The sequence below is a fragment of the Numida meleagris genome, chromosome 2 (genome assembly GCF_002078875.1).
Source record: "Numida meleagris isolate 19003 breed g44 Domestic line chromosome 2, NumMel1.0, whole genome shotgun sequence".
Classification (NCBI taxonomy): domain Eukaryota; kingdom Metazoa; phylum Chordata; class Aves; order Galliformes; family Numididae; genus Numida; species Numida meleagris.
In genome coordinates this window covers 141119801-141142069 of record NC_034410.1, presented here as the reverse complement: position 1 = coordinate 141142069, position 22269 = coordinate 141119801, and the positions used below count along the sequence as shown (strand labels likewise).

The window sequence follows — 22269 nt, the reverse complement described above, 5'->3', positions numbered from 1 at the left end:
TGTATACTTCAAATGCAGTTTGTAAACCCATTTTCCCCAGTATTAATGCACTAGTAGAACTGATTAGTACCAGTTAGTAGGGAATATGATACATTTTTTGGTGACGTTTCATGCTTGCAATCTAAGGAATATGTAAGCTGGCAAATCTCTTCTTAACCTGGATTCCACTTGAGAATTAATAGTCAGCTGGAATGGTATAGCTGACTGTGATTTCATGAAATAGGACATTTTTGCAGACCACTTGAGGTCTTTTGTATACTGCTAAGCTATCCTTTAGCGATTGCAGGTTGTTTCCTTACTCCTGTGTACAGAGATAGAACACATGCCCAGTATTTTCACTTCCATAGCAGCTCTGGTTCCCTAAGCATAGGCACTGCTCGGTCACATCGCGTGCCAAGGTAGGAGCAGACTGGGTTGGATTGGAAGGAGGTCTCACTGTGTGGATGGGCAAGTAAAGGTAATTTAATACCCATTTTTCAGGCGAGATGTACTAGTGTGTGTGCAATGTTGGTGCTGGAGGCCAAGAGCAGGAGAACGTCTGCTGGCTTCTCCTTTCCAGTGAAAGCTGCCGCTGTGGCAGTGATAGGCCCTCAGGAAAAGTGTATTTTTTTTTCTTTGAAAAGACGTAAAAGAAGGAAAAAAACAATCTGCAAAATGGCTATTCTAGCCGAAGCAGCTCGTTCTCCCTCAGAGAGTTAAGGTGTTCTCCCTTGAATCCTAAAGGTAGTGCTGCTTCCTATTTATATTTGCTAAAGCCAATTCAAGAAAACACAAATATTAGGGAGCACCTTTAAATGTGCAGCAATGTTCTCTAGAAAAGTTACTTCCGGATAGGAAGCCTTGGGAAGGAGCAGCTCCAAATTTAGAACTGAATGTGTCAAGAAGACTGCACGCAGAATACCAGGTCGGGGGGACACTTGCACGGGTCGATCTGAGATTTTTGAGTCAGTAGTAGTAGTAGTCCTTAAACGATGGCTGTGGAGTAATAACAGAAGCACTACTTTAGAGACCAAGTTCAATAACTGGACAAACTCCTGCTGTCTGTGAGGGAATTACGCGTAATTGGGGTTCATACTTAACTACCTTAGGCACGCAAGGCTGCTTCAGGAGAATACTGGAAGCTAAACAGAGGTTTGCAAGGCTGCTGTTTTTGCCAGTTTGCACAGTACCCAAACAGTGTGTATGGGCAGCAAGCACAAGAAGGGATTAATTAGTGAACAAGAGTGTTGTAACATGAAGAGGACGTAAATCCAGAAGTGCTTGTGAGCTTCCTGATCATTATTTGATTATTTACAGGGGACAGCTTCTTGACTGATGGTTGAGTTTTTTGGTGCATCAGCCTGGGTTGCGCTCTGCAGAGATGCTGCGGCCCAGTGAGGTTTGTTGTAAGAAAGCCTTCATCCCTAAAGATGCGTAACTTCAGGCTCCCTTTACTTAGATCTGATATCCCTGCTGCTTGAGATCGTGGATTAAATGTTTCAAAATTACAGAAGTGACTTGGGGGTGAGTGTATTCAAATGGTTTCCTGATTTTCGAGGATTATAAAGTAATCGATCGGGTGCTGAAGTAGCTTTGAAAATAGCATTTCCAAAGTCAGCATGAAAATGTTATTTTTATGCTGCTGGAACCTCTGCCAGCGTGTGGTGGTGTTCTGACTTTTCTCAGAGATTGAATACTTTTGGCTCCATATTTTCTTCTAAGTACTGCTGTATCATTCCTGCTTTTAAACACGTAGGCGTACACTGTGACACTAAGTAGACTGGAAGGAGGGAAGGCTCTGTTTACACATTTCTTTTAAACTAAGTTATGGAAAAAAAGCCAAAAATGTCCTCCTCTTCCCCAACCCCCCAAGTTCGTGTTTCATACCCACCTTTAGACCCTGTATTTATTAACTAATGAATGACAACAACAGACACAAGCAGCCCACCTGTGTAATGTCATCTGTTTACTGCCACTGTTCAGAGCAAACTGCTGTTTGGAGTCGCTCCCGAGCATCTGTTAGGAAAGAACTCATAAACCTCAGAAGCCTTAATTAAAGCTTTGTGTCAAGCCTGATAAGGTTATTAAGGTTATTTTCGGGTTTGCTTTTTTGCTGTCTTTTTTTTCCTCATCGGGGTTAGGTGCTGCTCTGAGACAGCAGTCTGTCACACTGAGCAGCGCGTGCTTCCTCTCGTTTGTATGCACGCTGCCCCTTCAATGCTTTACTGTAAGGAGGGTGGGCTGAGGAGCTTCTCACTTGGTTATTTATGTTCTTCCTGCTCTGCAGGAATTCCAGCAGCAACATGACATCTCCCACCAGTAAATATGCCTACATCTATGGCTCTGGCTTCCTCCCGCTGGAAAACGAAGAGAAGTTTTGTGAGGTATTGATGTTTATTCTCTAGGTTATCATTTTTTATTGCTATTATTTCAATATATTGTGTATGTATCATTTGTAGTATTACACGCATATTAAATATATTTTTACTTTTAAAGCACAAACTTCCCAGATTCCTGTATTTGTTGCTCCTTTCTGAATCCTTTTGAGATTTTTTTCACTGCAGTTGGTAATTGCTATTTTTAATGAGTGAATTTCGGAAACAGGAACTTTGTTCAGCTGTTTCACGTGTTTAGTATCAGACAAATAGTTACATAGCCTTGGGTGTTTCATGCTAAGAGTGAAGTTTTGGACGTAGCTTTTCATCTCTTGCTTACACGGTGCTAGAAAATCTATTGCGTATCGGATCCGAAATAGTTTCCGTACAGATGTTCATCGTTTTGTTTGCTTACTCAGACTGCTCAAAGGTAAGGCGCTGTGCCGTAAAGAATGTGTGTACGCAGCAGCTGGACAAAAAACCAAGCTCTGGTTTGGGTCATCGTAGGGCTGCGCTGACAAGAAGCATCGTGCTCCTTTGGCTGAAGGCGCGGTAGCAGGTCGGCTCACATCCATAATTTAGATTCCTTGATTGTTCTCACTGCAGAATAACAGTACTGATGGATGAATTACTCTTTATTCAGCAGTTGTTGTGTCTGAAGGCCACATTCTGATTCCGTTACATCTGGATGACTTCACTGATTCCTAAAATGTCTTCCTTTATTTTTCGTTGCTGTCGGTGAGACTAGGAGCAGGCTGGTATCAGAATATCACTGGAGAAACTAAATATGTGCAGATGTGACGTCATATAAAGAACATGCAGTGTGCATATAACTACTTAAGCAGATTTAACTGTAAAGATTTGCAACATTCACAGCTAAAATATAACGGAGATGACTAATTTATTAACACAGCTTCCCAGTATGAACATGAAAACTGAGCTCTTACTCTTATTGGATGTTTCAGTAACTGTGTCTGTGATACAAAAATAAGACCCCCAACCCCTTGAAAGTAATGAAAGTAAACTGAGCAGATGGTTTACACGGACAGAACTTCACGTATTATGCAACTGTGCTGTTCTTTCAGGGAAAGATAAATGGGGCAGAAAGATATATAGCTACCTTTAAAGCCTAATTTTCATTCACTGCCAAAACAAAAAAAGTCCAGGAGAACACTCCATAAATGGGAGAATAATTCAGGTGTGCGAGCTACAAAATGTACTTTTTTTTCTTATCATCTAACCTGAGTAATTATCTCTTAGCATCATTGGTGTTAAAAGCTTGTTCAGTGTGTTGAATTTGTGTGAGAAAAAAATCATAGAATCAATCATACAATGGTTTGGGTAGGAAGGGGACCTCAAGGACCATCAGTTTCCAACCTCCTGCTGCAGGTAGGGTTGCCAGCCACTGAACCAGGCTGCACAGGGCCCCATCCCACCTGGCCTTGAACGCCTCCAGGGATGGGGCATCCACAGCCTCTCTGGGCAGCCCGTGCCAGTGCCTCACCGCTCTCTCAGTGAAAAACTTCCCCCTGACATCTAATCTAGATCTCTCCTCCTTTAGTTTAACCATTCCCCCTTGTCCTATCACTATCTACCCGTGTAAAAAGTTGATTTCCATCATGCTTATCATCTCCCTTTAAATACTGGAAGGCGACAACGAGGTGTCCCCAGAGCCTTCTCCAGAATGAACAAGCCCAGTTCCTTCAGCTTTTCTTCACAGGAGAGCTGCTCCAGCACTCTCTGACCATCTTCATGGCCCTCCTCTGGTCCCTCTCCAACAGCTCCACATCTTTCCTGTACTGGAGGCCCCAGACCTGGGTGCAGTACTCCAGATGGGGCCTCATGAGGGCAGAGTAGAGGGGGACGACCACCTCCCTCTCCCTGCTGGCTACTCCTCTTCTGACGGAACCCAGGATTTCATTGGCCTTCTGGGCTGCAAACGCACATTGCTGGCTCATGTTAAGTTTTTCATCAGCGAGGACCCTGAAATCCTTCTCAGCAGGGTACTCTCAAGGAGTTCTTCTCCCAGTTTGTATACGTATCTGATATTACCCCCACCCAAGTGCAAAACCTTGCACTTAGTTTTGTTGAACCTCATTAGGTTCACATGGGCCCCTGAATCGGGAAAATCCTGCTAGCGTGGCTAACAGAACAGTCCCTGATGGAACACATAGTTACTCATTTTTGAGATATCACAGGATGAAGCCTGAAGACTCAAGCTTAAACTGAAGGAGTAATAAGGAAGGAAATTCCAGCAGCTTATACTGTTTAAGGAGTGTAACTGGAGCCTCTGTCAGCCCTAGTCAGAGTTCAGATAAATGAGTTCATCTTCTACTCTGACCTCCTGTAGAATGGCCAGCAGCATTCTGTGTGTTGTGAAGCACGTGTGACCATGCTTCCTGGCCCTTGGGAAGCCTACAGGAGCTGTGTTGTTGACCTCAAGGAGATGGAGCTTTCTGTAGCATCTATAGAAATATGGCCCCTTATATCCTAGCCATGCTGTTTTGGTCATAGAACTTGTTGCAGTTCAAGGAATACCAGTCTGAAAAAGATCTTATGTACAGCTCTTTCCTTTCTCCTTTGAGGATTGCTTCCAGTCATCAATATTTACTTATATTAGAGACTGAATTTCTGGGCTATGATCATTGTGGAATTTGCAGTATGATATGCAATAGGCTGAGAAGCAAGCAAACAATCCCAGCGTGACACAAGCTAAATATCTAAACTGTCAGAGTTTTTAACTCTCTGATGTATTTTTACCAGAAAATGAGTGTTTTCAATAGAAAGAAAAAACAAACTACTTCATATTTGTTTATAAGTAAGTCCCCATTACTTCTCCTCTCCCCCTTTTTGGGTGAAAGCCCTAGGCATATAGTAATGTATGCATTATTACATCTTGTATTTCTCATACTTTTTAGTAATTAAAAAGTTCTGAGCAAGGGTACAGTTGCCTTAACCATCGAGCTCGATGGGTAGATGAAGTGATATCATACAATGTTTAAATTTATTTAAAAAGAAAAAAGGTACATAGAGCTTGAGACACACATTTTATAATGAAGTGTCTGTGGAAAACAGAATATAAGTAGTTTTGAGCGTTCATGTATTTTTATATACATATGATATGTAACTAGAGGACCTGAAAACGTTTAGGTAGATGTGGTGTTTCCTGTTTTCCTAAGAGGGAGCTAAGGCACTTAACGATGTGTGAATCTTGCAGAAAGATGATGGGAATTAAGCGTAGAGCAGTGGTCTCTGGAGTAATCAAATCAAAATGCTACGTGTTGCCTATGAACTGTTGGAGCTGGCACACTGGGTATCTCATGGTGGTTAAATTCCTACTGCACAGTTAATGCATCAAACCCAGCATGGTTGGTGCTGCTTTTCTCTCTGCTCTGCTATCCTATAAATAGCTCGCTCTTCAGTGAGAGCTGTGGCAACTTTCCCAGTAGGGAAATGATAACAAAGACGTCTGTCTCCTACACCTGTCTTTGTGCCTCTTCAACACTGCTGTCTCTTGGTATTTACAGTGTGTTTCCTGGATGATTAATCTACTTTTTCCATTTGATACCTATATATTTATATTTGCAATTTCCTTGGATTACAGTAAAGGTGAAGACGGTGAAATCATGGTACTGTTTGCATACTGCACTGTGATTTTTTTGTACATTTTCACAAATATAAATAATCTTCCATTCTGATAGCACTGCATTTTGAAAAGCTTCTAGCAGAGTTTGTTCTCATGCATGCATTTCTACCTTCGTCCAGCTGTGGTGTTCGTTTCACATTTGTCATGGTTTGGCTGGGATAGAGCTGTTTTCTTCATAGAGGCTCGTGTGATGCTGTGTTTTGGATTTCTGACATTTCAGTGATTGCTGAGCAGTGCTGCACAGAGCTGAGGGAGTTTCAGCTCCTCACACAGCCCTGCCAGCGAGGGGCTGGGGTGCACCAGGGGCTGGGAGAGGACAGACCCGGGACCCAAAGTGGCCAAAGGGCTGTTCTATACTGTGTGGCATCATGCTCAGAAATAAAAGCTGGGGGAAAGGAGGATGGAGGGGACATTCAAGGCGATGGCGTTTGTTTTCCCAAGTAACCATTACGAGTGGTGAGCCCTGCTTTCCTGGGAATGGCTGAACATCTGCCTGCCGATGGGAAGCACTGAATGAGTTCCTCGCTTTGATTTGCCTGCGCACAAAGCTTTTGGTTTACTCAGTAAACTGTCCTGACCTCAGCCCATGAGTTCTCACGCTTCTAACCTTTCCAGTTCTCTCCTCCATTCCACCTGGGGAGAGTGAGTGAGTGGCCGCGTTGCGCTGAGCTGTCTGTGGGGTTAAACCACAGTTCCGCTGGACAGAGGGGAAAAAAAAATGACCAAGCAAATCACACTGCTTCTTCTCAGCACTCACTCATTTTTAAATACCATTTCTTGGCTCATAGGAGCCTATGTGAGAAAACAAGCCCCAAACAAGAAGTCTGTAGAAGGACAAGGAAAAACAGCATTTAAATCTGCAGAGCATTCCAGCTGTGCTGCTGTCTCCAGACAGTCTGACATCACCTAGCAAGAGAAAAACACGCTGTACAGTTGTAATAGGATTAAACAGTGTAAACCTACAAGCAGAAATGTGATTAATACAGGGTGCCTCCAAGTCCTGCAGTGATTCTATTGCTATACTGAGAAAACGACAATCTGCTCATTAGAAATATTTTCAGTGTGTATGTGTTTGTTCAGAAGTTATTTATAATTGTTGCCTTTCTCTCAGCCTGCAGGAGGTAATTTTTAAATTAACTGTGCAGTGCAATCAGTATCAGTAGATTATTCAATCCTGAGACAGCAAGAATTATGATAAGCCTCATGCTAAGCTCTGGAGAGATTTGTAAATGTGTAGTTTGCGCTGCCCCATTTTTATTAGCATTTTCATTATAAAGATGTTACTGAAAGCACAAAGTTAATGTTCTGGAACAAGAGAAGGGCAATGATGCAGTCCTAAACACAGAACTCCACATTAAACATAGCAGGAAAAATAAAAAGCATATAGAGTTAGACCAGGCAGATACTGCAGGGAAAGAAATGAGACCTTTGCAGAAAAACAACAACAACTTCTCTTTGTTAAGCATAGAAGTAGCTGCAAAACCACCTCAGATAATTTCCAAGCATTAACCTCCTTGCAGTTCTCAAGCTGAGCTTCCAGAAGGGCACAGAGTCAGCTGGAATTGCTTCCTCGTAGTGATCGGTGGGAAAATACTTTGAGAAAACAGTGAGTGCGGAGTATCTTTACAATTCCCTCTTAAATCTATGTAGTGGTGGAGTCGTGTGAGCCACACGGATACTCAGACCAATGGGACAGGGACAGAAGGCAATAATAATTCACAGCAGGGTCAAGGTTAATGAGATACACTTTTTAAAAACTTTTTTTTTTTTTTAACGTAGCACTTTGAGTGCTTCTTTTGCAGGAATCCATCTTTACATTTTAAAAAGAAGTCTAAGCATAAATGCTATGCCTTAAATATTCTAATTTCTATGCTTATGTCCTTACGTCTTTCACATTCTCTCCAGAATCTATCTTAAAGAGACAGCGTTGAATACCTACACAGCTGTACATTTGGCCAGAGGTTTCCCATGGTGGAAGGACAGTTTACAAAACCCTAGGAGAGCTACTTAATTCCAACCTCATGATGGGGTTTTTTAATGAGTCCCATAACTTCATAGTACAAAAATAAGCTGGAACCAGTAACTAATTAATTTGTTTGAACACAGCGAAGATAGTAAACTGATGAGATGGTAGTGAAAGATAAAGCCCTCAATGCTGTTTTAATAAATAATTTACCTTGAAAGCATTTTGAGAAGACAAGGTGTTTGATGATTAACTGAATAGTACTAAATTATAAAATATGCTCTATTTTTCTGCATTAAGGACTTTCTTTTAAAACACGGAAGCTCCTAAAGAAGTGTAAGACTGGGAGGTGAGTGTGTGTGGGGAGGAGACAGTCAATAATTCAAGCGCACCACTCACTGCCGCACTGTTATCAGGTGTTATCATCCGCTGTCTGGTCACCATTAATGTTCAGCAGGTGGCAGTGAATGTCAGTGGGTGCCATCTCTTCCCCATGGAGGAATTCAGTGGCACACTTTTGCTTCATGCACACTTCCATGTCAGATGCCACTTTGTCAGACTGTGCTGCCATTTGTCTCATGGCAACAAAATGTAAAGGAATATTTGGTGGGAAGGCTCAGCTTCTACTGCCATACCACCACCAACCGCCTCTGATGTTGCTGGCCAACATAATAAAATAGGAAGCGTTACTTTTGGAGTAGTCCTCATACTTGTTGACGTAGTTCACATGTCTCTGACCTGGAGGTGAAGGTGGTGGACTCAAATTGTCTCTACAGTGGAAAATGAAAGCTTATAGTTGTGTTGATTGGTTTAAACGCTGTTGAATTCAGTAAAATTAGCAGGCTCCTTACTGAGAGGTTTAGAAGACCCTAGGAAAAGAGATCATGGAGCAATGAGTGGTGATAAAGCTCCTGTCTCCAACCACTCTGCTCTGCTGTTTGGGTGCAGTTGCCACCAGAAAGCTCTTTTTGAATAAAAATAGCTCTTCAAACGTTGTTATTTTTTTTTAATCTATCAAGATGGATTTGCAAATTGAATACAGAGCTCTTGGCTACATAGTTTAAGAGGCACGATCAGGTGGCAGTAAACCTGCGGATGAGGACTGAACACTCAAGGGACAAAAGAGAGGGAAGAATGTTGAACTGTAGTCACCAGGGAACTGCAAGGCCCCACTAAGTCCTGGAATCGTGTGTCCCTGTCTGACATGAGCCAACAGCTAGGCCAGTGATTGCAGAACGGACCTGTCCAATCTCAGGACTGTAAACTGGGCACAAATCTGGAGCGTGCTCTGAGGGTGTCCTCAAAAGGACACAGGGGAAGTCTAGAAATATAAATGGCAGTGGTGTGTGGGGAATGCAAAATATTAAAACTTACAGTAAGGTAATACTTGCAAACACGGGGAAATAGTTTTGTAGGTGTTTGTATTTTTGGCTTCAAGCACTCAGGGTTGGGGAAGAGAAAACTTTTGCTCTAGCAGTTAGGAAGCTGAAAAATTTTTTTTTTAAGAAGATTAATAAAGCAGCAATAAAGATGCATCTCAAGGTGCAAATGTGCAAAGGGAGTCTCAAAGTGTCAGCTTGAAGGAATGCTTAAATCTCCTGAGCATCAGTTAAGTCCAATTAAATATTTTAAGTACACGAAAATATAACAGTTTTGTACATCAATATTTTATTCTTTAAACAACATCCAATAAAATGTTGATCCCTAGAGAAAAGAATCCTAGTTCCTGATGTGCTAATCAAAATAATAATAATAAATAAAAAAACTTTATGAAAACAGTGCTGTTCACAAGGCTTTCTTTCTCAGTTCACAAATCGAGCTCATCTGTATTTAGAATATCATAGAATCATAGAATTAGCAAGATTGGAAAAGACCTACAAGATCATCCAGTCAAACCATCCACCTACCACCAATAACCCCACTAAACCATGTCTAATATACCTACCATGTTGATCTAAAAGTGCCTTTTGGTCAAACTGTTCTTTAAAAAATATGAAATCATAGACGTACACCGATTCCTGTAAGAACTGTGTGCAAAACTGTTTGCTAGCACGTGCAGTAATCTTGCATGCAGCACAGTGCATCTGTACAGCAGGATTCCTTGTGCTGCTGCAGAAGTGTACCATGTTCTGTGTTGGTTCCTTCAGTTTCACAGCATGCACAAAGTTGATCTCTAGGCTTCTTACAGTCTGTTGTTTCTGTCTCTAACACAGTGTTCTGCATTTCTGCTAGAAGGGTTTATGCATTCTACTTCTTAAAATCCCTAAGGTTTTTCATCTTTGAAAAAATATAAATATTACAATGAAAATAAGCAAGGTTAGAAAGGCAAGCACTGGAAGCTGATGAAGTGTCGAGATCAACCAGTCATCATTCTTCTGTTCTTCCTGCTAATATTTTTTGTTACAGATCCCGACATTTGTTGATCACATAATTCGCTGGTTGCTGACAAAGGACTACTGCTTTAAGTAGGCGATTAAATAGCACTAGTTTGTGTCCTATATAGATCTGTTTTGCAACCTCCCAGTAGCTTAATTTATTTTCTTGTGGGTGCTTATGTGGTATTTGTATTGATTTGCTTCTTCAACAGAAATGCCTTTGTTTTCATTTTGCGTGGAAAAAAAAGAAAAGTGAAACACTGACGTTTAGGGTAAAAAGTTTCTCTATCTGTATGTACTTCATTTTAGGCATCCAGGATGAGGACTGTACAACACAAAAATGTGGTAAATACAATTAGCACGTTTTAAGCACAGATTCTAAAAATTTCAGCTACAGAAACACATAATGCTTTTCACAGCAGATTGCAAGATGCCACGGTGTGCAACCAGGTAGCATGGTTTTATGATTTTTGTTGTCGGTATTCCACATCATAACATCATGTAAAGCACTGGGAGTTAAAGAGTTAATGCTCCCGTTCTGTAGACTGCCAACTTTCTGGGTACCTGGTTCTCAGAAGAAAAGAAGAACTACATACTCCAGAGGACTTTGCGTTCAGAGAGAAAGATAAAATTCCTCGCAAGTCACAAGACTCCCTCTTTTTTCGCTGCTCGGCAGTGACTGTGTTCCCCAGCCATCTCACCTTCAGTTTTACAGTAAGGCCTTTGGTTTCAGACTCTCTCTTATTTTATTTCATTTATTAGCCTCAATGCCAATTATATTGTATTACATTGTGTTATCTTGCATTCTGATATCATATTTAGTAAATGAACTTTCCTCCTCAGATTGTTGCCGCTGTTCTGTTTTTGGGCCCATCTTCCTACCCTTCCCCTTTTCCCCTTTCCCAGGGCATACGTCCAAGGGTCCCCTGCCCCACTGGTCACAGAACTGGGCTGAACTGGCCTGTAAACCATCAACACCCTCTCCTCCCCTTTTTTGGGCCGGTGGGCCTGCAGGCCTGCTGTCCCCCTGTCACGGACATGGATAGATCTAGAGATAACTCCGTGACACCAGGACAGGAGGAACACACAGTAAATGAACATTCCTTAGTGTATGATAAACAAACTCTGAAAAGAATAAGAACAGAGCTTTCAGAATAACAAAACGTCATGTTTCCTTCCCCCTAGTTTTCAGTTTTTCTATCACATGAAGCAGTTTTACATGTAACCCCTTTTTCTGTGTAGCTGTAATTCATGTCTAGGTCAGGTCCACCTGCAATGCTAAATGAGTCAGAGATCCTGCAAAAAGCAATGTATAACATGAAACTAAAGATGCCCAGAAATAGCTCATGCAGAAACAAATGGAAATAAAAGCTGTGCAGGACAATATTGAGCTGGCAGAGTGCACTTGCAGCCCAGAAGACCAGCAGTATCTTGAGCTGCATCAGAAGAGAGGTGGCCAGCAGGGAGAGAGGGGTGACTGTCCCTCTTTACTCTGCCCTTGTGAGGTCCCATCTTGAGTACTGTGTCCCAGTCTGGGGCCCCCAACACAGGAAAGATGTGGAGCTGTTGGAAAGGGTCCAGAGGAGGCCATGAGGATGATCAGAGGACTGGAGCACCTCTCCTATGAGGACAGGCTGAAGGAAGTGGGCTTGTTCAGCCTGGAGGAGAGAAGGCTGTGGGAAGACCTCACTGCAGCCTTCCAGTATTTAAAGGGAGATTATAAACATGAGGGAAATCAACTTTTTACACAGGTAGATAGTGATAGGACAAGGGGGAATGGTTTTAAACTAAAGGAGGGAAGATTTAGATTAGATGTCAGGGGGAAGTTTTTCACTGAGGGAGTAGTGAGGTGCTGGCACAGGCTGCCCAGAGAGGCTGTGGATGCCCCATCCCTGGAGGCGTTTAAGGCCAGGTGGGATGGGGCCCTGGGAACCTGATCTGGTACTTGATCTAGTGGTTGGCAACCCTGTCTGCAGCAGGGGGGGCTGGAACTTGATGGTCCTTGAGGTCCCTTCCAACCCAAGCCATTCTATGATTCTATGAATATTAATTTTAACTCTTTATTGTTTTTACAGCTTTAATTCTGTAGGGCCACTCTATTGAACAGCTAAGCAAGGTGCATTCTGGTTTCACACCTGTGATAACACTTTTTCAGTAAAGTGATATTCCCATTTCTGTTGATAAAGCACAACCACATAACTAGGAAAAGAAGCAGTCAGCATCTGCTCCATGGCCTCTACAAGGGGCATCTACACTCTTCATCATTTCCAGCTCCAGGAACAGGCTGAAGTCTATGCAATACTTAATTCCCTCTGCATGTGAACTTTGCATGCTCTAGTGCTCTCTGGGTTTGGGTTTTTTTCCCCACCATTTTAAGAGATTTGGCTAAGGGGAAATCACCTGATACCAGCTAGACACAATTGTTGGAACAGGAGAATTCCCAATGAACTGAAGACAGGATCTGGCAGCGGTATTTGATCAACATTGATGCATGTAGGAACTTACAGGGGAGTCTAGAGAGAAGATGGGGCAAGAGAGTAACTGCAGAAAGTACCTGGAAGAAGCTTCTGGGGAAAATAAGAGAGACAGCTGTGAAAGAAACCGGGACTGAGAGAAGCACGGTAGCTAAAGAGGTCAGACAAGGAGATAAGCAGGTGTGGATCTTGTGTTTAGTAAATAAGGGAAGCAGGACAGAGGGAGATGAATAAACAGAGCAGGATCAGATTCCCTCATCAGGTGAGACCATGCTGTGCCACAGAGCATGGCTTAGGATTCACAAACACCACTGCTTCCATCTTCAAAAGATGCCGGAGAAAATTATCTGTATCTTGGCATTTTTGGCATCTTGACATTTTTGCTCTCCATTTAGAAATGATGTTAGTTATCTTGTTAGCTCAACCAGCTCTCGTGTGTGGTGAACTCACGCTGGTGATGAATGATGTGGATTTTAATATGACAGTATGGGGTGGAATTTCTGGAAGAACTTGAGGGTATTCTTGCTTAGGCTGTGGAAATTGTGATTCAGAGCTGCAAACACTTTGCTTTAACCTGTCTCTGCAACCTGGCCAAGTACCCCAGCAGGGCCTTTCTTGTTCTCTGCTGACTTCGGACAGAGCTCCCAGAATATTTTGATCAGGCCAGACACAAAAACTTACAGATTCCAGCATTTTTTTTTCCTGTTGTTTTTTTTCTTCTTTGTTCTTTACAAAAAAAAAAAAAAAAAAAAAAAAAAAAAAAGCTTTATTAACATGGCCTTTTACATACCCTTGCAATTGTGCAAAGCAGAACTGGATGAATGTGAGAAGGAACAAACCATGTGTGGATTGATGCTCAACCAGTGGCTCTATGTGAAAGATCTGGGGAAAGCACTTTTCTTGGCAGGAGAATCCACCCTCTTTGCTGTAGTGAGGCTCAATGACTCAAGGACAAGAGAATGTTCTTTCTTTCAATGCCAAGGTAAGGACGAGTATTACTCATGTAGTAAAAAGAGCACAAGCCCTTCCTTTCAGGGGAGGTGAGCATCTGAGCACGCATGTGCTTTGATCTTTATTGCTCCAAGCAGAAAACATTCTCCAGAAGCTGATAAATACAGCGAGAAGCAGAGATGTCAACAGGGACAAAAAGAGCACTCAAAGCAAGAGTCCAGGAGGTGAAAAGTGGGAATCAAAGTAGCTAAAGACAAAGGCATAATCCTAAATGTTTCTTGTCAACAGGTTAAAATAACCATTTATAATTCTGCTATAATGTTGTGCTGTCATTCAGATCAGAGATGAATTAGCAGAGGTGTGTGACCATAGCCTGGGGAAGGTCTTGTCCTTCTCTGCTACCTTGTACTTGAGACCCATGTGTAAATACAAAAACACAGGTTTTGTAACAGCTCTTTAATGCAAGTCTTTCAAGAGGAAGATTAGCGAAGCCAGTATTGGTGGCATACAGCTTCTCACTTGCAGCCTTTCTGCTAGGGCCTAAGACTCAGTCTGGCTCTGGCCAAGCCCTTCTTCTCTGCCCTTTCACATCTGCATCTGTACCAACCAACATGGTGCAGTGTGGTGGTATTGTTAAATGCTTCCAACTGGTGTAACAAAACACAACAAGACTTTGTGTCAAGGATTTCTTTCCTTGACACAAAATTGATTTCATTTCCTCACACTTATCCTCTAATATTCACAAGCACCAGGAAGTTCAGGTAGTTTGGCCAGAGCTACTTGCGGTGACCCGGAGGACAAGTCCCCATAATGTGTCCTGAGTGTGCTGGGTTTGCCCCATGAGCATAGTGGGTGACTGAATGTGTCTTTCACGTTAAGAATTTGGCAGTAATTTTCATCTTACGTGCCCCTAAGCCATAAGGCAATAGTCCTGATGTACTCTCATGTCTTCTCTGGGGGCTGTCTGCTCTTTACTTTCTCTGGGTGCCTCAAGGAGCTGCATGTAGATGTGCTGTGGTATCAGTGACTACTGAGCGATAGTGGCAGCACACACCATTCTTCAGCTTCCTCTGCCAACACACTCACACTTCCATCTGCACTGATCTTAGTGTTTCTGTTACAAATATTTTCACTCCCACCTCTCAAAAACCCTTGACTGCTGCTGGCCTACCACATTCCCCATGTCTACCGCTGACTTAAGTACCAAGGACCCTACTTCCTTTTGGCTAGAGTTGTCTTTTATTGAATGCAATCTAAGGGCATTTTGTGTTGATGATAGGTAATGGATTTTTCTTTTCAGGCCAGAAGACTCCTACAAGAATTACAGAATCACAGAATCTTTAAGGTTGGAAAAGATCTTAAGATCAAGTCCAAACATCAGCCCATCACCACCATACCCACTAAAGCACGTTCCCCAGTTACACATCTCCATGTTTCTTGAACACTTTCAAGGATGGTGACTCCACCACCTCCCTAAGCAGCCTGTTCTGATGACTAACCAATCTTTCAAAGGAGTAACTTTTCCCAAATTCCCAACCTGAGCCTCCCCTGGTACAGCTTGAAGCCACTACCTCTTGCCCTATCACTGTCACCCTGGAAAAAGAGGCCAACACCCAACACACCACAACCTCCTTTCAGGGAGCTGTAGAGAGCAGTAAGGTCTCCCTTGAGTGTCCTCTTCTCCATACTAAACAATCCCAATTCCCTCAGACATAAGACTTGTGCTCTTGACCCTTCACAGCTTCCCTGCCCTTCTCTGGACACGCTTCAAGTTCTCAATGTCTTTCTTCACTATAGTAAAGGTCTGAAATCTGAACACAGTACTCAAGGTGTTCCTTCACCCGTGCTGTGTACAGAGGGACGATTACTTCCCTGCTCCTGTTGGCTGCGCTATTTCTGATACAAGCTGGGATGCCATTGGCCTTCTTGGCCACCTGGGCACACTGCTGGCTCATGTTCAGCTGGCTGTCAGCTCCTCCAGGTCATTTTCCTCTGCAGAGTCTTCCAGCCACTCTGTCCCAAGCCTGTAAGTGTTGCCCGGGGTTGCTGTGACCAAAGTGCAGGACCCAGCACTTGGTCTTGTTAAAGCCCATACAATTGACCTCACTCCATTGATGCAGCCTAAAGTATGGGGTAAAATTGTGAAGCTGGTTGTTAGGATAAAAGTCTTAATTCTTTCAGTATCCAACAGGGGATGCTAAAAAAAGAAGTAATACAAAATGAAATAAAATTGCAGACATTGGCCCCACTGTTTTTTTGAGACATGGCAGCAGCAGAGAGGCTGCTACCAGAAAGATAGGAAGAGCACTAAGATTGATTGCCCTTGTTAACTGGACAGTGGAGTAGAGTAGCAGTGCTCACAAATTGCCCCAGTGGGGGCAGAGATGGCTCAGCACCAGAATTGTTGTGAACTGGGTTAGAGGCTCTGCAGGCAGTATTTAGAAGCCGTGGATCATTAAATAGCTGTTTTGGAAGTCAGAAAGGTTTAAGGAATATACAGGTTTTAAGGTCTTCTGACTGTGGCTTAATTTTACTTTTTATGGTGATGTATAAACTGATGCTTAACAATTATTTTTAAAAGACGTATATCTGTCAGTAAGTATGCATTATTTTTCTTACAGCAGGAACTTTTTTCCACTTATTACTGAGTCAATGCTGAAATGAATTCTCATTTTTAACAATTTTTGCTCTCTGCACTTAATCAAATACATCTGCAGAATGACAAGGAAAAAAATCAAACAGATAATACAATACCATTAATAATTTGGAAAGATAATGCAATTTCCATGCAATCATTTGCACTGACGTTATTTACAGTGACAGACACTATTGGAGTTCTATGCTATATTTGTTAATATCGAATGCGCTCATCACTTCTAATGATTTAAAAGTGGTAAAACCGGTATTCACTGATTGTTAACAGAGAAACAAAGCAGAAAGGAAACAAAATTGAAAAATATTGGGCAGACGTGGTGTTTTACGAGTGCTCCTAGCTGCGCTGTGTCAGGGAAGTGCCTTTCTGCAGCCTCCTCTTAAAAATAAAAAGCTGAAAAAATAAGCTGAAAGAAGACGCCTTAGGAACCGAACTCAATGCGAACTCTTTTTAGGGTCTCGGGGCACAGTGACACTAATCGAAGCCCGAGCGCAGAGCACGAACCAGCAACTCACAAATTGAAGCCGCGCAACCCTGACGAGAGCCGGAAACCCGCCCGGGTGCGAAGGGGGGAGGGAGCAGAGGGAGCTGCGCATGCGCCGCCCTACGGCCGCCATTCAGCTGTTGGGCGGCACGCGACCCCCCGCCCTCGCGCGCTCCGTGTGACGTCGGTGAGGAAGAAGCCGCCGTGTCGGAGGCGGCAGATTCGCCATAATCCGCCTCTTGGCCAATCTCACCCCCCACCGTCTCCATCAAAATATATAATTTTTTTCCTATAAGAAGGAGCGGCGCGGCACACGTGAAGCCCAGCCCGCTGACGCGAAAGTGTTCTTTTTTTTTTTTGTTTTTCTGTTTTTTTGTTTTTTGACAAGGCCGCCGCGCTTCGCTTCCAGCCAGCTCTCCCGCTGCCCCCGAGCCCCAACCCCGCCGCGGTTATGGAGGCTGCGGCTGCAGGTGAGCGCCGGGGAGGGCGGCGGATCGCGCGCGGAGCTGCTAGCGCTGAGGCGAGGGAGAAGTAGTTCCGGGCCGCGTACGGCGTCATCGCCATCCGCGCGCGAAGTAGTTCCCTTAGGAGGGGCGGCCGCTGCGCCCACTCAGCACAGTGAGGGGCGGGGGCAGCCCTTGGGGGGCGGTGGGAAGAGGGCGGAGAGGCGGCCGCGCCACGCTGGGCTTGCGAGGCCTGCTGTCCGAGGTTTGGTGTTTGCACGGGAGTGAGAGCGGCCGCGGGGCCGGGCGCGGGCGGCGGGAGGCGGCCGCCTTCTTGCATGAATGGTTAAAACTGGGCGCTTCTACTGCGCTGTCAGCACAGCCTCTTGTGTGCCGTATACTCGCCTGCCTTTTATGGAGATTAACGTGAAAATAAAATGATGCAGACGGGACTGCCCTAATAATGTGTATGTGCTGTTTCACAGTGCCTTGTTTCTTGTAATATGAATTGGTGATGTTGCAATGATTTAACACCGGATCATATTCCTCTATAGTGAAATCTGGCTCTCAGTTGTCATTCACTGAGATGATTCCCAGACCTCAGTCTTCCCCACCTCACCCCCCCAACAATCAGGAGGAAACACACAGACACCTGCTACTCCACCTGGGCTGTCACAAGTCCATGGGGCCGGATGGGCTCCACTCAGGAGTGCTGAGGGAGCTGGCGGAGGTGATTGCTGAGCTGTTTTCCACCATCTGTCAGTGTTCCTGGTCAGCCAGAGAGGTCCCAGAGGTCTGGAGACTTGCTAATGCGACACCCATCTACAAGAAGGGTCATAAAGAAGATCTGGGGAACTATAGACCTGGTGTCGGGGAGGTTATGGAACAGATCATCTTGACTATGATCATGCAGCTTGTACAGGACAACCAGGGGATCAGGCCCAACCAGCATGGGTTCATGAAAGGCAGGTCCTGCTTGACCAACCTGATCTCCTTTTATGACCAGGTGACATGCTTAGAATGAGGGATGGGGGAAAGGTTGTAGGTGTAATCTACTTACACTTTAGTAAAACCTTTGACTCTGTTTCCCACAGCATTCTTCCCGGAGAAGCTGGCAGCCTGTGTCTTGGACAGGTGCAGTCTTCGCTGAGTAAAGAACTGGCTGGAGGGCTGCGCCCAGAAAGTGGCAGTGAATTGAGTTAAATCCAGCTGGTGACCAGTCATGAGTAGTGTTCCTCAGGGGTCAGTATTGGGGCCCATCCCATTTAATACCTTTATTGACGATCTGGACAAGGGGATTGAGTGCACCCACGTTAAATTTGCAGATGACATCAAGTTGGGAGGGAGTGTCATTCTGCTTGAGGGAAGGAAGGCCCTACAGAGGGACTTAGATAAGCTGGATCAATGAGCCGAGGCCAGTTATGTTAGCTTTCATGAGACCAAGTATTGGGTCTCTCACTTTGGTCAACAACCCCATGCATCACGACAGACTTGGGCAGAGTGGCTGAAAAGTTGTGCAGAGGTAAAGTATCTGATGACAGCTGGCTGAACATGAGCCTGCAGTGTGCTCAGGTGGCCAAGAAGGCCAATGGCAATCCTGAATTGTATCAGAAATGGTGCAGACAGCAGGAACAGGGAGGTGATTGTCCCTCTGCACTCAGCAATGGTGCAGCTGAATCTCAAGTACTGTGTTCAGATTAGGGACTCTCACTACAAGAAAGGCATTGAGGCCCTGGAGCATGTCCAGAGAAGGGCAACAAAGCTGTGAAGGGTCTGTAGGACAAGTCTTGTGAGGAGTGTCTGGGGGAACTGGGATTGTTTAGTATGGAGAAGAGGAGGCTCAGGAGAGACCTTATTGTCCTATACAACTCCCTGAAAGGAGGTTGTGGTGAGATGATGGGGGTTGGCCTCTTTTTCCAGGTAACTAGTGACAGGGCAAGAGCTGATGGCCTCAAGCTGCACGAGGGGAGGTTCAGGTTGGATATTTGGACAAATTTCTCCTCTTAAAGAGTGGTTAGTCATTGGAACAGGCTGCCCAGGGAGGTGGTGGAGTCAATGTCCTTGAAAGCGTTCAAGAAACAATGGAGAAGTGTCGCTGGGGAACATGGTTTAGCGGGCATGGTGGGGATGGGCTGATGGGTGGACTTGATCTTAAGGTTGTTTCCAACCTTAATGATTCCATCAGGTGTGCTCCAGAAATCAGGTTCAGAGCCTTGCAGCCAGGGCCTCCTGCAAGCTATGGCCGAGTGCTCGTTCTCTGAGGGGTTCCTAATGATTTTGTTATGTCTGGCTGAATGGCTTAGAGTACAATGGTGTCCGAGAGCGGATTTTTGTGGTAACTGCTGCAGTGTTGCGTTTATCCACAGGAGGGCGATCTTAGAACATTGAAAAGGCAATGTTTTCGTGTGAGCGTAGGTATCGTTGCTTTTTTAATGATGGAGAAGGTTGTTTTTTTTTCTTGTGATAAGTTGTTTATTCTAAAGTTCTGCAGTAAAGCTAATTTCCTTATTTTGTCCTGCTTTTCATTTAAAACCATTTATAGAGAAAGCTTTTTTTGTTGGTCTAAACCAGTTATTAGAACGTTCCTTTTAATCCAGTTCTGAGGTATTCTACGCAACATTAATGTGTGCAGGCAGTATCTTTTGAAGAACTTTTACAAGTGCTCCTGGAAAGTTACATAAATCTAGTGTGAGTAAGAGGAAAAAAATATATATTTTTATCTATCTTCATTAGTTAAGCACCAATATTCTTAAGCACGGATTAGTTAATCACCAAAGGCCAGCTTTCTTTTGCCAGTGTACTATGCAAATACCACACCTTTGTACTGTGAGAGTGGAAGGATGCGCTTCAGATAGAGGAGGGAGATAAGTGCCTTGTGCCTTTACCCTCCTGGGGTGGCTTCATGACGTGTCACGATGCAAATTCTGCCTTCTGCTGATGTCTTCGACAACTCCGAAGCAAGTCAGTGCATTGTGGAATACTTAGCATTTGTAGATTTTCAAAGGTACTGTCTTCTATTGGAGAAAGAATAAAATATTTCAGTACTGTAGCAATGGAGCTGTGTTAAGGGCTACATTTGTATTGTGACTTAAATCTTAGAAAGTCTAAAAAATAAGGACCTTAATTTTATGACATGCTTGACTCATCGTATCTTTAATAGTGTCTCCTAAGGGATATCTAGAGAAAAATGTAAGGACAGGAAAAGTATGTAGTGATAATTTTCCAGGCTTTGCTAGACCTGCAGTGACTTGGTTCTTTTGGGCTTGTGGAGCCCAGAGTGGTGTCTTTCTACTTAGTAGATCCTGGCGGACTTTCCGACTTTCCGTCTAAGAATTTGCCTAAAATATTGCTAACGCTGTGGACTTATACCCATCATAAGAAATTCCAGGGTTTATGAAGAAGTGTCTCCCTTTGTTCTTTGCTGCTTTGGTGCAACAGTGGGAGGAGATCCACTAAACTGAGTAGATGGTAGAATCAGCTCGATGGGAAAGACTTTCAAGATCACCAAGTCCAACCATCAACCTAATGGATTTACTGAGTCCCATCACTGAGCTACATCCCTAAGTGCCTTGAGGTTTCAGAGCTCCCAGTAGTACTGCTTGCTGCTTGTCTCCTCTGGGGCGTGATTTCACAGTTCTCCATCTTACTCTTTGCCTTTCCTCACACTGCAGTTCCGTCCTTTTCAGCTAGATGAATTCTCATTTATTTACCCCCTTCTCATACAGAACTGTGCTGTTGACTTTCCTTATGTCTGTATCTTTTTTTTCCTTCTTTTAGTTTTTCAAATTAAAGTACCTGAAGATGTATGCTGAAAATGGTCTTCTTTTTTTTTTTTTTCTTTTTTTTGGGGGGGAGGTCTACGTGTGTTAAAGGACTATCTAGTTTAGAAGACTGTATGGTAACTCTTAAATTTTTGTATTTCAGCAGTGCAGCTCTTACGCTTGTATTGAGGCTGGCTGTAAAGCATTTGCCAGTATTGAGCAATCTTTCATAGAATCCTCTCCAAACCTTTATGGAGTGAAAATAAATGGAAAAGCTTGCTTTGGTATGGACGTACCTTCTCTGAAGGTTCCCATCATACAGAGTATTTCTTTGCTACAGACCCTCAGAAAAGCCTGCTACTGTTGGAGTGTTTTAAATAGAAAAATAAAAAAAAAAAGGCTGCATTCTGCTATTTTGCTTTTAAGTTGCCTAAATAATCTTCACTGAGCTCATTTGTCACCATTTAAAGTCTTTTTGGTTTTCCTAATTTGACCAAACATTGTCAAAGTAAGTCAAATATGTTTTCTTCTTCTATTAAAGCTTCTTTTCACTGCCACTTAGCTGTAGAAAGCTCTATACTTTTTTTTCTTGGCCTTTCTAAAACCTTTGATGATTAGTATCAAATATGCTTTTAAATAGCCTTCATGCTGCTTTCAAGGATTTAACTTTTTAGAACCCTTTTTGTTGTTTGTTTCTCTTTTGTTAACGATGCTTTTAAACCTTCTGGAGTTCACACTGTTAAACACAAACATTTGGCTTTTTGTCACTTCTGTAAAGGATTTTTGAGTCGTACTTCAGTCGTTATTGCAGAGTAAGCCTCAAGTAGGGTCCCACTGAATGCGGTCCTGTTTTACTTCTGATAAAGTCAAGAACTGTTCTCCGATTATTTCTCTGATTATGTGCTGGGTGAAGTAGCCATTAATGGTGTCCAAACATTTAATATTGTCATCGTGTCCTGACCTGATATTTAGCCAGTTTGCATAAGGGTAATTGAAATCTGAAATGTATTGTTGTTTGTGTCTCCGTAACCTCTTATCTCCTTCTGTGTGTCAGTCATTCTTACTGTTGTGCTCAGGCTGTTGCTAACACATCCTCGTGCTCTGCATACAGTGCGAGCATTTCAGTCCTTAGAGATTCTGCTTGTTTTTGACAGAATCTCTTAAT

General features: G+C 43.4%; 1 protein-coding gene across 2 annotated transcripts in view; it reads left to right on the top strand.

Annotated features, from left to right (window-relative positions):
* ZFAT (zinc finger and AT-hook domain containing) overlaps positions 1-22269 on the top strand; it is a 129279-nt gene that overhangs the window by 27647 nt on the left and 79363 nt on the right. Inside the window, exons 1-2 of one of the 2 annotated variants that reach the window (XM_021386723.1) lie at positions 16733-17087; positions 17289-17370. The exons of the other annotated variant lie outside the window; for it this stretch is intronic. Of the exons in view, the coding sequence (XP_021242398.1) occupies positions 16854-17087; positions 17289-17370 (316 nt within the window). The 5' untranslated portion in view covers positions 16733-16853. Of the gene's footprint in view, positions 1-16732; positions 17088-17288; positions 17371-22269 lie in introns of those variants that run through there. 2 annotated transcript variants of the gene reach the window in all.